This window comes from Zeugodacus cucurbitae, chromosome 6 (assembly GCF_028554725.1).
Source record: "Zeugodacus cucurbitae isolate PBARC_wt_2022May chromosome 6, idZeuCucr1.2, whole genome shotgun sequence".
Lineage (NCBI taxonomy): Eukaryota > Metazoa > Arthropoda > Insecta > Diptera > Tephritidae > Zeugodacus > Zeugodacus cucurbitae.
The window spans coordinates 41,390,132-41,408,598 of record NC_071671.1 but is presented as its reverse complement, the minus strand read 5'-3'; the positions used below and the strand labels follow the sequence as shown (position 1 = coordinate 41,408,598).

General features: G+C 32.9%; 1 protein-coding gene across 1 annotated transcript in view; it reads left to right on the top strand.

Annotated features, from left to right (window-relative positions):
- LOC105215227 (F-actin-uncapping protein LRRC16A) overlaps positions 1-18,467 on the top strand; it is a 76,887-nt gene that overhangs the window by 23,220 nt on the left and 35,200 nt on the right. The window contains 1 exon segment of the mRNA XM_054233903.1: positions 15,023-15,120. Within this exon segment, the coding sequence (XP_054089878.1) occupies positions 15,023-15,120 (98 nt within the window).

The window sequence follows — 18,467 nt, the reverse complement described above, 5'->3', positions numbered from 1 at the left end:
ACGTTTTTATTTATAAATAAATACATTTGATTTATGGCAAAAAAAGCATATGTGTAACCAAATATGCATAAGTATAACAAAAAAGTCTACTTAAGGATTTTGGCTATTATGCTGAGTGTAAGAAAAAAATTGAATTTCCCTCTTTCTGTATGTAGTCAAAATGTCAAGTCTTTGATGCTGTAAAAATTATTTATTGGATAAAACTAGATTGTTCATACAAATTGAATAAAGTGTTATAATATAACTCTATAATAACCTTTTTATGGCTCTAACGAACATTTCAAGTAAAGAAACCCCAATTTTTTAAACTCTGAAATAGAAATCTATACTTTATGAGCTTCAGTCATAATTATTCATTAATTCTTATTCTGCGAACGGGACAATTTTCTGCGCCAAAGAACCGTCGGTCACAGTTTTTATTTATCTACGTCGAGACCGTGACTCACTTTCACGACAAAAATTATTTTAATTTAAAAATTAATAAAGAAAGGAAGCACACATATTCAATTACTTATGAGTACACGAGTATATAATATGTATGTAAATATGTATATATTAACAGTATATGCTAAACTGTGCGATTGAGTAGCGTCTGTGAGTAGCGAATTTCAATTTTAACGCTGAAAATAAAAAGTAAGTAAGGAAGTGCTATGATCGGGCACGGCCGAGTATAAAATACTCTCCCATTTGTATGAAGTAAAGTTCCGTTAAATGTTTCGAAGTATTTAAAAATTACGAAATTAGTTTTATTTCTAAATCCGTTAAAATATCTGACCCACTAAACTATTGGCAGTTGGCAGTATTATTAGACATATATGACGGTTAAGGAAACGAATAAACCGATTTCAACCATTTTTGGACAAACTGGCTAAATATTAACCCATATTCTGCTATCAGATGTTGAATTTTGCTGAGATGTTTTTTATAATGACCGATATAGTACATATGAACATGGTATAAAGTCAGTCAAAGGGAAGCGGATAAATCGATATATGGGTATTTATAAACCGCTTTTATTCACATTAATCACAAAATGTCTAATATGACATGTCTGCATTCGTCTCATCACTCTGATAATTTTATGATTTCATAACATATCAGTCTCTATTAATTTTAAGTGATACCCAGAACCGTTATGTGATCCGAACTATTATACTCTTGAGTAACATGTTGCGAGTGTATATGTAGTGTGTTCTTGTTATGAATTGCAAGTTGTGAGCAGTCAAATGTTAAGTACATAATTAATTTGACCTCATAAAAACACTTATGTTCAAGCGAAAATTGTTGTGATGAGCCAGATAAAATTGCAATGTCACATACATACACACAAACATAGTAAATAACAGTATGAAATATATTTAAAGATATAGATATTATCACTTTTTAATACAATAGTATACATATGTATACAGATTTCCGCTATCATTTAAAACCTTACATATTAAAATATTTTCCGAACTTAAAAAAAAATCAAACGAAATTAGAACTCGTATCTATATTTTTAAAAAATTTTGAGGTATTTGTTTTTATGTTATACATAGTGTGATCGAATATTTTTTATGGTCTAAAAATAAAAAGGGTATATTATTCATAAATTTTGAATATTGAAATATTTTTTCTACAATTTATTCCTAACCTTATCATGTTGTCACCTTTGACTTTTTCATCAGATATTATCGAGAAGAGACCTCAAAGCAGGGTAGTTATTTACGACTTCTCTGGATTGTTGAACGAACTTATGAACTTATAAATATTTCTACTTTTCGCCCCTACCATCGTTTTAAGCTTTTTTTGAGTATTTCCCTTTTTTAACAAAACATTTTATTCGACAATTCTACTACACGAAAGCCTCGGTCACGCTCAAAATTAGAAGGCATATTACATGTGTACGTAAATATACATTACTGGTATTGATAAATTTCTAAGAAAATTTAACAAAATAAACTGAAATTACAGAGGCGCCACCCACGATACATTTCATTACAATGAATTTGCCGTTTAAGTGTTCACTTAGCTTTGTATGAGTTGACAGGCTTGAACGAATAATCTCTATATTTAGCTTCTTACTTGGAAAAGTTGTTGTGACATTTCTATTTATTATTATTCAATTTATAATTTTATTTATTGCTTTGAAGGCTTCTTTGTGGTCAGCTTAGGCTGTAGATGTTTATGTAAGTGTTTTTACTGATAACATAGAATGGAAAAGGCATTATTTTAATAAAAAATTTTGTATATATTCAAGGACGCAGCAATTTATTTACGTAATATTATGGCAATCAAAAGCCTATTAGTATATTGTATGAAGTTCTAAGGCATTTTATATCTAATGGTGTTTCAAAAACTATTTTCAACATGATAATGATAATTCAAACTGCCGAACTGAGTCTTTCCAGAACTAAAGCATATTAAAGATATGGTTATGAAAGCTATAGATATTAAATTAACTAATGAGATAAGTTTGATGTGAGATCTAATATTTTGTTCCTCCTGCAACCAAATTAACTTTAGAGTTGTATGTAATATGATACAGACAATATTGCGAGACTTTAGTCCGTAAACGAAATGAACTGTCAAATTTTCATATTAATTGTAAACAAAGCCCTCATGACGTCACGAAAGAGAGTGCTTCAGAAACGGCGGTTTTCGTACTCTTCCAGGCAAGAGCCATTGACTCAACTTTAGCATATTACAATGTTGGCTCCAACAGCAGAAGTTAAAGTGAGAAACGACTTAAGCTGAAGCTACATGCGAACTAAGTAATATGGACGGCGATTTTAAATTTTTAGTGATTTTTATAAGTAGAACACCTCGAATTAAGCAACAGAAGGAAAATTTAAACTGCATACCTCGTTTATTAAAACTTCATCAACCATTATCTTCAAAAATTACATTAAATATTTGATAAACATTTTAATAAATTAAGAAATATTACATTTCACAAAATACTTATATTGTAAGGAAGAAAACGAGCGTTAATAATTAAAACACACAAGATAGTAAGTAACATAATGTTGGTTGCTATTCTTAATAATGTGAAGGTTGCTGTGTTAGCGCATGAAAGTTGAAAATTGCTTTTCAACTCAACTGTCAAACGTTCGCATTCGCATACGCGAGCTATGGAGCTTCAGCTTTAAAAGAAAATAAAAACAACAACAACAAAATAAATGTACTAGCAACTCTAAGTGATTTAAAAGTTTTATGTACTTAATCTTGCACACCTTATGTGCAATTCACACTTGAGTTGCATTTAAGTCACGGCTCTCTTAAGTATAAGAACGGCTGAGGACAGTCAAGGTGTGCGAAGTGGCAATTGTTTGCTGGATTGCGTAGCATTCAAGTGTGGTATGTTGAAAGCAATTGACTTCTTTTGTTTCAATGTTGTCGCTTGCGTACAGTCACATACACCTATAAAATGAATATTTATTTACTTTTACATATTTATATGTACTTATAACTGCGTTTGTACATACAGGTAGTGCAGTGGCTAACCAAGTGGCTGCAGCTGAGTTTGTTGTTTTCTTTCTTTGTTGCTGCTGTTGACACAATTCCTCTACAAGTGAAACCTGCTTTTTCTACAAAAAAGAAAAGAAAAAAAATAGCCAAAGTATTGGAGAAAATAAGAAAATGCAGAAGCATAAGAGATCTATCTTACACCATTTCTTATCAAAACACCGGCCCCTTTGCTGTCACAACAGAAGTGCCACTATTCGCTCGTGATTGTTTTTATTTACCTCATATTTTTCTCAACTTTACTTATTTGACTTTGTTGTTATGCCGCTTGCTTTTTGTTGTGCCTCAAGACGTCTTGTGTTGCACGGTTGCTCTAATATAGCGGTGGATAGTTGTAACCACCGAAGCTGACGCTTAATAATGCAATTATGGGGATTTTCGCGATATTTATGTACATTTAAATAAATTAATATTAATTTACTACTACTATACTACTATTTTCTATAAAAGAATGCGTTCAGCGTGTAAGGCTAGAGAGAAGCGGAGTGATATGAAAACGATAAGCGGAAAACTAGAAAATATTCTGTTCTCTAATCGAAAACATGCCTCAGAAAAGCGATTACAAAGTTAATCACCTGATTTCAGCGTAAAAGTTCTAACTGCTTTTGATTATATTCTAATTTGATGTGCTATTTTAAGAGATTACTATTTTATTTATCCAGTTGTATATTCGATTCGCTAGTTTGCAAGTTTAACTCATTTCGAAAAGTGTAATTATTATCTAAAAGAAATTTTGTTTATGCATATATAAGTTATCGACAATTTATGCCGAATTGCGGTTTTCTGAGTTCAATTTGCTGTGTTAATTATATTTTATCGTATGCTTCTACTCTGTTCCGCTTTTGGAAATTTCTCACATAATTTGTTAAGTGCACTTAACGCTAACGAATAGTTGTTGACAAACTCGTAACGACCCGGTAAATATCGAACACTTCCTATAGCCAAAAGCACTCGTGCCACCAAGTATACGCCAGAGTGCATACATATAAGCACATTAATGCATGTTTTAGTACTCAACTGACACTTTTACTACCGATCCATTGAAAAGAAGTGCAATCGTGGTCATGATGTATGGTCATTACCATTTGTGTTGGTTAAGAGCACAATTTTAATTGCTCGTCGTGTGCATATAAAGTGTTGTGAATACAACTTAACGAATACATATGTTCATATTTATATATATATACGATTGTATATATTTATAAACAATATTAAGTACAAATGTGTGTATAGCATCAGTTAATGTGGTCTGCAAGTTCTTACAAGTAGGTTCAGCTGCTTCAAGTCAAAAGAAAAGTGTGAACATGACATATTTTGTATGCACAAAGCCTGATTTGTATTTAGTTTCCTCAGTGATATCTTTAAAAAAATGTATGATCGGCTTAGTTCTTTTGATTTGTTTTGCTTTTTTACTTTTCAATAGGGCACTGCTACTATTTAGCACGCTGTGCTGCTGACCAACTGCTGATTCGGTTTGCCTTTTCACTTACTTTCTTCACTCTCTTTGCTTTTTCAGCTTTGTGGCTTATAAGCTATTAGACTGTATTCGAAACAAAACTAGTTGCAGTTCGTTACACAGTCAGTGATGGCTCTCAAGACGCTCAAATATATATACATCTATTATTAAGTAGTCGCAGAAACGCATAAATACATATATACTGCGCTGTAGATTTGCTGTCGTTTTGTGTCCACAAAGTATTTTGATGATTTTGTATTGGTATTTTTTTTTTTTGCATTTTTGTTTTGATTTTAAATTATTTTTTTTTTTATATTTGTTGTTATGTGTTATATCTTTTGACATACTGCCTTCTCACCACGCTTCCTATTTTAACACACATGTTTCTATGTATATTTGTTTTATTTCCTACTCTTGCAATTTCTTGTTTCCTCTGTACTTAGCTTCACCGCGCTCTGATTTGTCACCATTGCTCACCACAAAAGAGCAAAAATAATTCTTGTACTCATGAACTTAATCCTTACACAAAATAAACAAAAAATCAGCAGCTAGCACATTTGACAAAATAAATAAATGAAAAGTATGCCTCGGTACGAATGAATGGGTGAATAGGTGAATGAATAGTTGATGAGTAAAATACAAAAAGACGGTAAAGCCGCTGGTTTGTTTGTTCGCAAAGCGACGGTCCAAAGTGGGTCAACGCCGAATTCTACTTTATTTGCACATTTGCGGGCTTTAGGATTTCGTGAATCTATCGTATATATATGCTCACATATAAGTGCACTCTATGCTTGGCTTTTGTCATGTTGGAGAATATCCGACAACATTTTGTACATTCGTACCTTATCTTTCTCTGGTGCGGTAACTGTTGCTGTTTGGCTTTCAGCTGCTGCAGCTGTTGGTGACATTGCACAAAATTTCCTTCCACTTTACACACAATAATAATCTTTTATGTATACACACCATATGTATGTTACTTCCTCTGCTCAACATTATTTTTGCAGAAGTGCAATATTTGCTCCCTGGGTAATGAACTCTTACCGTGCTTGTGGTTGGATCTCACAGAGCTGATTATGTTTATTTTGCGTATATGTATTTTTATGTATTTCTAGTTCAGTAGACGAGGTTTTAGAAAATAAACATGTACATTGTAGTACTGATATATCAGTAAATGTAAATTCCGATTTGACAATAGAGACATACAAATACAATTACTATCTTATCCGATATTACAACTTTCTTTGTTATAATTGAGTCCTTTAAAGAATTGTCTTTTCTTCAGAAACAAGTTTCTTACAGGTGAGTCACCTACCTGAAGCTTAAGAAGCAGTCACAGAGAAATTCGATACAAAATTTAAATTGGAAATTGGACTGAAAATACTTTATAAAACGGAAAATGCATTTGTACATTAAGGGTGCTTGTTTAATTAAGTGAAATAAACGACGGTAAATTTTTGTCCCCGTCACTAGGCCTCAAATATCTACTCTTATTTTGAATAACAACTTTTATACTATATCCAAATCTCTTCCTATTTGTAATCAAATGATATACGATAACATCATTTTGTACTGATTGTTGATTATAAGAAACTCTATATGTTATATATATATATATATATATATATATATATATATATATATATTTTATGTTTTATATAGAGTGGTTTATGAGATATTGCTATTTTTAAACACTGTGATTTATTGCTATCGCAACAAAAAAAAAAACGAATTTATGAGAATTTGTACTATACTTTTTTTTTATTTTTTTACATTTTCATATTTATTCATTTTAACAATATCCAAATCACCAACCCAAAATTATCGAAACCGCAATTAAAATTGCTACAGTGAAATTATTAAACTGCCATTGTCATTGTAAATCACAAAAATTGATCACAGTGAAAAAATGACCTAGTGCAATGTAGCTCAGCACTAGTGGAAGCTTTAAAAATTAGAAAGTTTTTCTTCCAACGTTTTCGTAGTATTAGCCAGATAATGTTCGCGATTTGGGCGTGGTCTAAATTCCATAAAACAACGATGTAAAATTCGTTTCAACCATTTAATTGATTTTCTGTGCTAAACCCGTAGAAATGCACCTTAGACGTATGTTCTAATTTCGTAGTATATATAATTAATTGCTATAATTAAAAAGCATAATAGACTTTTCGCACATGAGTTAATTGAGCAATTAACTGGCCTTTGCTCGATTAAAGTGATGATTTAGATGAATTTACCATAAAAAATAAGTATCATATTTTACTACATTGGTTTTTAATCGAATACAAATCGAGTTGTAACTCTGCGGGTTATTGTCCAAGCTGTAAAATTGAACTTATTGATAAAATTGCAATCAGATGATGAATCTTACCAACTTCTTATGAACAGCAAAAATAAAAATGTCTAACACCTGATCGTTAATCGAGTAGCCGGCTGTGCGAAAGACAAAACTGGTTTCTCAATTATAATCTTAATGTACTAAATTTATTTGGCTGTATGAAAAGACTATAAAAAGTAAAGCTCTATCACACATTTCCTCAGGGAATACTGTTTTGTTCTCTTTTCCAAACATAAATAGTGCGATTCACTAACAAAACAAAGTTTTATTGCAATATATGGTTTATATTAAACGACAAAACCGACAAAATATAGTTTTGTTTATTTTGCGACGCCTAAATTAAATGCTCTATAAAAAGTTATAACAGACAGAAAATCCGACCATACACTCCTACTTCTATCTTTCCATTTTCTCGATCAATCTATTCCTCCGGCGCAGCGCTCATCACTTTCAAAGCGCCATGTAGACATGTATCAGCAACTTGCATAACATTGCAACTACTCTCGCGTTCGTTTCACACTATTTTCACAGCGTTTCGAGTTTTTGGGCCTCATTAAAGCATAATTTTCACTGCTGGAATTCAGTTTTTGTGATGATTTGCTACTGATGATTTGCGGCCGTAGTTGGCAAGCGCTAGAGATACTAGGGGTACGAGTAAGTATTAAGAGGCGTGTGGCTTTAAAGCATTTTTTGTCCTGTAATGCTGAGGAGCATTGGGATGATAATCTGCTCGCCACATCCACCTGCCTACTAGTGCAAACATGCACTCACTTGCGCTGAATCATCTCGGATTCTTCATAGCTTATCTGTCTGCCTGTCAGCTAGGTTTGGAGTCTTGCCGTGCTGTCATTTGCACTTACACATCATTGCGGTTAGCTGTCCTCCTCGACATTCATTCTGTGGTTTGCCTATTGTTTTTGTGTGCTTCTTTTTCCATCCATTTTCAATTTGTAATAACTTTGCTTACGTTCGTTTGTTGTTTTGTTGCACACGCATGTCCGCCGTCTGCTGTCCGCATGACCCCGCGCACTCTCATCCTTCATACATAGCTGCAATTGAGTGCTTTAAGTTTAAATTGTGGTCGGGCGCGTCCGTGGTCCGTGGATGGGGGCGTATGAGTAATGCATTATTTATTTATGCTCCGATAGTCGCTGACAATTCATGCTGTTGGTTGCCGCAGCTGCTATTGCCGATCGACGGTAAAGTGGGTCAAAAGCAGAGTGAATTTCCGTATGAAATGGAGTGCTGCAAGTGGCTAGTTGAAATTCTCGGAAACGAAGTAAATAAGCGTTGTGTTGGTTTTCGGTTTTATGGCTCTGTTAATAATTGATTTTTGATAACGCTCCAGAAATGAATCACCTGTACGCCCTGCGGACTTGCGGCGCAACAGTGAGATATGCGTTTTGCGGTTGAAAGTTTAATTGGAAATTTTCAATAAGGTTTTTATTCGTAACACTGATTAATTGTTTACTTGCCTCTTCTTCTTCTCGCTGCTTATTTACATACATTGAACTCGTTATTTACATTGGAAGTATAGTTTTTTGTAATTTAATTATAAATAAAATTTATGTTTGAACAGTTATTTTTAAATAAACCGCTTCATATTTATTTATTATTTTTTATTTGCTTTAAAGTAAATTTTGTAAAAATATTATCCAATGAAATTCTTCAGGGAAATAATGGTATATTGCTATTTTTAGTAGAAGGTCTTAATTTTGGGTTTTAAATGTTACCTAAAGTATACGCCATATAGCGCTGTGACATAACTATTGATATTGTGCATGTTTTTCATTGAAAATGAATATATTTACTGTTTCTGAGTTTAAAAGTGTGCTCTTCTACTAAACAACTAACCAAGCAAATACTTTCGTGATTTCATAACATTTTCTTGTACTAAAATACAATAGCTCTATCCTCAATTATATTGCATTAGTCGAAGAATCGTACCCTCCTAAATTCCTAAAAATTCAAAAAATAACGAGTGGTCCAAGTAGTGGTACTTTTTTCTACAGCCCTTTTTTTGACAGATCACGCGTGAGTTGTGTCAAGTATCGTTTTATTTTTGTTCGGTGTTGTTGGCATTTCATCAAAATTTACAAATTGTTCAATTCTACTACGAAAATTCACGTTCTAAAAAGAAAAGATGGAAAGAGTTTTGCGCGCTTCACCCAACTTGTGGCCAACATAATATACATATTGAATTCTGTGTTTTTTTATTAATAAAAATAGGGAATTTCGAAATGGATCACCCTTTATATCTCAACTTTATACCCAATTATTTTAGATCTTAAGGAGGGTCTGCTTCTATCTTAACTTAGCTTGTTATATAATTTTCTATAATTGAGAGATATGTTCAATATATCAAAACTATTAAAAGGCAATTTTTAAGCACTGATTTTTAGAAGTAGTAGTGATTTGTGCAATTTAGGTGGGTGTTAAATTTTCAATATGTTGAAGATGAATCAAAAATTGTTAAAAACACCCGTCATCGAACAAGCTTTAGGGCTTTCATAATCGCGCCCAACTGGTGCCATAAATTCCGCTTCCCATGTCTTTCGTGCGTGCGTGCGTGTCAAAACGTGCTAACAATAAATTCAATAAAATAAAATGCCAATAGACGCACAATAGGCCAACACGAAGAGACACACGGTGATCAAACAGAAAATTAATTTAATAAAGCCAAGTGGGTGTCATCCCGGCGGCTACTACTCGTAAACCATGTTTACAGCTGCCTATTACTTAGTGAGTACATACATACATATATATGTCAAATACATATGTTCTTCTGTGTTTATTTTTTGATTATATTCTATTTATATACACATGTAATACATAAACTATAAATGTTTGATATCGATTCGATTGGTGTAAGCAATATTGTGGTAGCACTGTTAAGTGCCATTTGTGCTCTGTGTTATCATCAACATTTATGAGCTGAATATTGCAGCTGGATTAAATATAATTTGTTGCCAGTAAATATGAAATCAATTTGTATACTTAAATACATATATTTACAATATAAACGATAATAACTCTTCTACTACATACAAGTGGGCGCTGCTCTACACAAGTATTCTCCCGTTTCCACAATTTATTTGCATAAATATTTATTACTGTGTAGTTGCGGGTTGTGAGTGCAGCACTTTATTGCTAATTAACCCTTATTTGATCTCTTTAATATTTGATTGCTATTTCTTCTTCCATCCATCTTCGTCTCTATTCCATCTCTATGTGGCAGCTATAGTTTGATTGCATTTTCAAATATTTATTGGAGTTACTTGTTCATCAGTTGCCTCTGTCATCCTGTCATCATTTGTTGCACATCGTCACACACACACACACGCTGTTCATAAGCAATCAAATATTGATATATTTTTAATTTGTTCATATTTGCTTTGCTTCGGGTATTGGTTGGACAGTTCATTTACCTTGCAGCTGCAAGTATACAGTTATTAATTGACAAGTTCAGTTTTGATGTGTTTGCATTGATGCCAATAGATACGAGTGACTTCCGGCACACTAATGTAGATTTGATGAGTATATTTGTAGATTTGTATGATGCAGCAGGGGTTTATTAATATTGAAATTTCCGGAAGTTAAAACTGATTTGCTATCTGGAAAAAATTCTGAGTTTTTCATTGCACAATTGTAATGCTCATGAAAATATCAATTAAAGCATTATTGGATATTCAAAATAAAAATTTAAATATTTTTATTCTTCTATTGCTTAGAGCTTAATTTGATTGATAGATTTGATTTTCCGAAATAATTTAAAGCTTTTATTATGTATCAGTTGGCGCATACGACATTTCAGAGTAATCGAGATAATCGAGTCTGTGAAAAACACAAATTGTGATTTTTGATATATTTTGCCACATTTTTACCGAAGCCTACGCCGATGCCGGTTAATCGGCCAGTTGGCAAAGTATCGGCCGATGCCGATTCTTTCATGAACAAATTTATTTAGTAAACTAGTATAGTAACAAAAGAAAAACAAAAGGAAATAACATCACAAAATAAATTAAAAAAAAGTTCATATGTAAATATGAAGGTGTTTATTAATTCAATTAATCGGTCGGACTATAGGTCAGCTCGTTCGAAGCTCAGACAGATCCCAAATGGTATGGTTTAAAAATACTTTTCAGATGTAATAATAATACACGAGGTCAGTCTAATATCTTTAAATCTTAAATCCTATGCTTCTTGCGAAGAAATCAAACGCGCCAGCTAAACAGCGGCTTCAAACAACGATGGTCAAAATATTTTAGTGACTGTTATATTTCTAAACCGTTATTTACTATATTATTTATACCAACCTCTGTAAAGATAAAGATAAAGATTTTAACTTCTAAAGATATCAAATTACCTTAGATCGGATAGAATCCGTTCAAAAGCAACTTCGAATTCACAATATAACATTTGTATCATTAATCCTTGACAAAATGTCAAGTACATACATGGCAACAAAATCATTTCTATTGCTAATTCCCCATTCAACTTAGCTCACTTTTTGATTTTCAGCAAATTTAATGAACAACCAATTCGCAAGTGTAAAGAAGTCGGAAAAACTGGAGCACTTAAGCGGAAGCTACATGTAAGCGCTACTAATGCACTGAGGTAGTTGCCTCCATAAATCCGTTACATTTGCGGAATTTACGCAAAATTTCTCTAAACAAGATGACATAATGTGGCTGTGATATCAAGTCATGAATACGAGTATCAACCCAATCTCGCATGTACGAAATAAGCATTTGGCTGTAGCCGGCCCGACGCGTAACGGACGTGCCTCACTGCCATCCACAGAGAAGCTGTATGCTGTAGTTTGTGCTTTAAAAACCTAAATTGTTTTACGCTTGGAAGCTTGCGAAGCACTGTGTTTGTTGCTAAAGCTGTTTACCAAATTATATCCGTATGTGGTTGTGTGTAAATTTGCATGTTAGTGAATATTTATTTCACACTCGTGCCACACACATGTCCTACTGTGTTCTGCGCGTGTCTACTTTTAGTGTCTTGGTTGCCTCCACTATGCTTAGCTTGGTCTGCCTGCCGCCACATCATCTTGTTCCACTTACTATACATACATGTGCCACAGAATTTTGCTGAAATTATCGTAATAAAAATCTCATTTAATGCTCTCTGCTTTTTATTTGCGCTTTCGTATATGGTCATGTGGTATTATGGAAGACTTAAAAATTATTATTAGACTTATGTATTTGCTTATATGAGTTTATAAATTTATACGTTGCTGGAAAATCGTAATTCGCACATATTTGGAGAAAGGTAAAATCTTACGATTTGAGTAAAAAATGTGTTATTGGGTAATCTTACACCTTAGGTCTTCTAGACCTAGTTTCTTAAACTTTAATTAGTTAACCCATTTTTGTCTAATTAATTTCTCTATCAAGACTACTCTACGTCAAGAACTGGCCTACCTCTTAGCTATCTTATATATAGAAATTAACCTCGATACGACAAAAGCTTAGTAAGTAAGAAGGATATGTCTAAAACATGGACTAACTTTGGTTAGCCTTAGTCCTGATGGAGAAATTGGCTGTTGGGTTTTCTCCTTCTTCGTCTTCAAATCGGGTATTTGTTTTAATCGAGCTTCTGAATAAGTTACCCTTAACAGTACGAACCCGAAGGACCACAAACAGAGGTTACCATATATTAAACTCTCAATGATACGTTGTACAGTTTAGTTACATACAGCGCTGTTTTGCAAGCAATATGGACTATGGAAATGTCCACATATTCAGATTTAAAAAACCTGTGTGCATCTGTTTGTTGCATGTATTTCCTACGAAAACTGCAGTAAAAGACTGAGTAGATTGTGAGCAATTCATAAGCGACGGATGCTATTAATTTATAAATATTTCACTTAAGTGGTCAGCGGAGATTTCTCCATTCTGTTATATGTACCCTTCAGTTCGGCTCATTAGTGAAACACTAGTGAGTTCACTACTTACTGGTAACCACCACTGGTTACCCACCATAATACCGGCAATGCAATTCACTCATGAATTTAACACGGCGATGTCATTGGCGGTAACCGATTAACACTATTCACGAGTGATTTCACCGCCTATATTTCACTAGCTACTTCACCACATATCACTGACTATATATCATTAGTTACTTCACAACTTACCGACTATTAAATTTCACTACTTTCTTCACTACCTCTCAACCTAGCTAGTTTATTCCAAACATAATTAAACACAAATTTTATTTAAATTTTATATAATTAACAATATTATTTTTTATTTAAAATTTCTTTGTTTACAATTATATTTACCATCTGAACAACAGGGTCGGTTAATATCAGTCAAGTCAGAAGAAGTCAAGTCAGAAGTTTTTGTGCACTTCGGCTGGATTCAAAAGCGACTTCGTTGAACATGTGATAAAGAAAGAAAATAATTAAAAAGAAATGTAGTTGATATTAAATTTGTATTACAAATTACATACCATATATATCACTGCACTTATATCCCCAAGTCACATTTCTAAGAGTTCCATTAAAATTTGGTGTTGATCTTAAATGAGTAAAATAATTCGAAACAAGTATACATATAAGTAAGGTGTTAATAATTTAAATAAATGTACATACAAGGATATTTATGCGTTCATAAATATGTGCAAACACTTTCGAACAAACCATATACAGCAATGTTGGAATTCTTACCTCTTTTCATTGTGCAGGGCAATCCATTTTTTTGCATAAAATATTTATGTTTTCTTTGTTTTTATTCACTATTATTTCATTTAATTATTCACCTTTTAATAACACTTTTAATAAACAATAAACGTATTAGAACCCGCGACGCGAGATCAATTGTACAATCAGAGAACAACTATTATGCGAAAAATGAAATATCAGAATTACAAAGAAAACGCTGATGCCTTTCTTTCTACTACAGTAAATCATGCTTTCAATGACCAACTTGTACGTAAATACTATAATGATCCAATAATTATTTACAACTTGTACTTACTGTACGAGATGCTCTGCCGTTATTATTCTGCGTTATTTTTGCTTCGATCTCTCAAAATTGCATTCCCACCCTTATTTGTCGGTAATATTCTACTGAGAGTACAAATTAAGCACAACGTTCTCTAGATCATGCTCTCTTCTCTCTCAATCTCTCTCATGTACTATTGCTTCTCTGCATTACCTCGTTGTCGTGAATTCTCTAGTTACTTGTAACACAAGAATTCACTAGTGCAATTCACCAATTCATACCAGCCGTACTGCAGGGTATTTACATTCGTACTATCACATACACATGTGTATTGTTTGTATGCCCCACTTCTGGTTTATTTGTCTTTACTATTATCTTATGATTGAAAATCATAACAATCACTTAACTTAGGCGCTTAAGTGTGCGTATCCGTAGCAGAGGGGCTCGCCAATTGAAAATTAGCGGGAGCTAAACAGAAAAGACAGCGGGAGTCAGGAACTGCGGCCAATTTACCAATGAATGCCATGCGCCAAAAGCTACTTCCGCAATGTTGAATGGCATGCAATGCCAGACAGTTACAGCAGGAAACAAAAAAGGAAAATGTCTGGGCTTTTGAAAGCCTATTCACGTTTGTTAATATATGCACGCTTGTTGTACAAAAAGTGTGTTTTGATAATCTCTCAACAATTTCGAAATATTTTGAAGTAAATTTAAAGTAGAACTCTATAATTAATCAACCAATCAATCTCTTCTCATTTACAGAAAGCGTTAAATCCATACTGGGCCGTCACACAAAAATTCTGGTCAAGTATATGGTTAAATTGGAGACGAAAGGTGACAAAACCGAAAATCGTGTTTTGGTAAGTATGACCTCAATGTTAACACTCACATTCATTACCCGCACATCTAATATAATTTCGCTTACCCTTTCTGATGTAATTTTATGCTGATTCGGGTAATTTACAAATAGAGTTGTAACCGCTAACGCTCGACCTTGTCCGCCTTGTTCGTGTGTCGCTGACACTCCCAGGCGTTGGTATTTTATTGTAGGTGTCATATTCTTTTCACTTGTCTTGCAGCTAAATGCCCATACATGAGTATGGAAATTAAACTCACTACCCAGTAGAGAATATCGTACAACCGAACATGATCTTATAAATCTTGAACAATATTGTTTTTGTTGAAACAAGTCAATATGTGAGTGTGCTAAATTTGATAAAATTTCCAATTGTGTAGAAAGAAAATAAACTATAAGCTGTAAATATGACATTCGCTAACTTTGATTACAATTAGTAATTCGAACGATGATTTGAGTTCATTTATTCGATTCGAGATTAATTAGATTCTATCTTTTAACCAAGAAATCTGTAATCATGTATCATAACATATAAAAAATGGAATTATTTACTATTATGAAAGTGTTCAAAAGGTATTCAATTCTTTTTGGATTATTTTTTATTACGCTTAATTCTTTTCATTATAATTTGTAATTTTCATATATATATATATAATATTGACAAAATAATTCGCTTGGAAAGATGAACGTGTTAGGTCAGTATTTAAACATGATTACTTTTTGATTATTTGTAAGGATAATCGACTAATAATATAAAAAAAACTGAAATTAATTATTTAATCACTAAAATCTAAAACAATTAATCATAATACATTTTTGCTTTCAATATTTCATATGTAAACTACATTTTAGTCAAATCGGTTTTGGTATCTTTGTTAAAAATGTATAAATAGTTTCAAACTAATTAGACACTACCGAAACTCTTTTATTCTCAATTTCTTTTTGGGACTTTTCTTACACATATTACATCAATTTATGACACTTCAGGCAGCCAACCCACAATTAAATTGTCATTAAGATGACATGAATATGCGTTGACACATGTTGAGTTATTTGATGTCAGTTGAAATTTTACATGTACATTCAAACGTTATTTGTACGAGTTAATTTGTACACATAAGTATGTATGTAGTATTTCTATAGAGTACTAAATTGTTGGTATGTACTGTGTCATGGTTACTTTGCGGAGGTGCCTATTCATCTGTGCCCTGCGGTTAGCAGTACAGAGAGTTGACTCGCCGAATGCGGTGACAAAATGAGTGCAGTTGCTTCGGCAGTCTTTAGTTTGAATCATATATATTTTATTGTTACCATTGAAATAGATTGCACCGGAAACATAAAAATTGTTGACATTATTTCAACGAAACTCTTAATCTGAATAGTTAGATCGAATTTTGATTTATTTTTAATTTCTTCAAAAGATTCTTGAAATTTTCCTGCTTATAGATCAAACCGATAACGAATTTGTATAAGAATATATTTCTTATCGAACTCGTCGTCGTTGGATATTAATATACAAAAGTTTCTACCAAAAATTCACTTTTGTAAAATTTTAAATCTTTTCACACAGATACGAGTATATTAATTAAATAAAAGATAGAAAGAACACCGAATCAATGTCAAACACAGTACATACATTTGCAACATAGAATAAAATCTTCCATTCTTCTCGCTGAAGGAAAATAATCAAAATCATCAACCAAAAATCCTACGAAAATCCCTATAAATGAACTTTTTGTCAAAATAGAAATTTTGGAAGATCTTAGAAAAATAACCGAACAATTTTAATGGGGCTCTTTAACAATCTTAAGGACCATAGATAAATAGTGACATATGTATTTCCAGTTTTTTCTCAATCAATTGCTTCATAATCATTGCTAAATTATATAAGGAACAAGTAAAGAAAGACTAAGTTCAGGTGAAACCGAACATTTTATACTCTCGCAATTTATTTAGAGATTTACCTATATTTTCGGTGAAAAATTACCCTTAGGCACTGAGTTCTTCATGTTTGATATCAGGGGCCTTGAAAAGTCATGGTCCGATTTTGACAATTTTTCAACAACTGATGTCACAGCTCAAATACAATATTTGTGTAAAGTTTTATTCCGCTATCTTCATTTGTTCCTAATGTATATATGTATCATAAAGTGAATGAATCAGAAGATTATATGGGAAGTCTGCGTAGTTGTGAACCGATTTCGCCAATATTCTACCCTTGTCATGAGGGTGTCAAGAAACTGTTATATACCGAATTTCAATGAAATCGGTCGAGTAGTTCTTGAGATATGGTTTTTGACCCATAAGTAGGCGACGCCACGCCCATTTTCCATTTTGTAAAAAAATGTGAGTGCAGCTTCCATCTGCCATTTCTTATGTGAAATTTAGTGTTTCTGGCGTTTTTAGTTACTGAGGTAACTCACTTTTAGTAATTTTCAACGTAACCTTTGTATGGAAGATGGGCGTGGTTATGATCCGATTTCTTTCATTTTTGGACTGTATAAGGAAACGGTTGAAAGAAACAACTGCAGAAAGTTTGGTTTATATAACTTTATTGGTTTGCAAGATATATACAAAAAACCTATTTGGGGGCGGGGTCACGCCCACATTTCCAAAAAAATTACATTCAAATGTGCCCCTCCCTAATGAGATCCCATGTTCCAAATTTTATTTTCATAACTTTATTTATGGCTTAGTTATAGCTCTATATGTGTTTTTGGTTATCGCCATTTTGTGGGCGTGGCAGTGGTCCGATTCCGCCCATCTTCGAACTTAACCTTCTTATGGTGCCAAGGAACACGTGTTCCAAGTTTCATTAAGATATCTCAATTTTTACTCAAGTTACAGCTTGCACAGACGGACGGACGGACGGACGGACAGAAAGACAGACATTCGGATTTGAACTCTACTCGTCACCCTGATCACTTTGGTATATGTAACCTTATATCTAACTCGTTTAGTTTTAGGACTTACAAACAACCGTTATGTGAACAAAACTATAATACTCTCTTTAGCAACATTTGTTGCGAGAGTATAAAAAGAGGAATACTTACTAAATGATCACACATTTTTGACAGATGTCAAGAGGATTGTTGAACCATTAAACCATAACCAAAGAGCACCATCGACCAGAGAGAACTGTTTTCCAAATAATAATGACAGTTCTGCAAATTTCTTAATCGATTATCGGATAGACATAATCGACAGAGCCCTACATTTTTAATTAGTCCATTAAACAAGTAAGGAAGGGCTAAGTTCGGGTGTAACCGAACATTTTATACTCTCGCAATTTATTTATTTAACTTTCCTTATATTATATAATACACAATTTGACCCACATATTCGTCATAT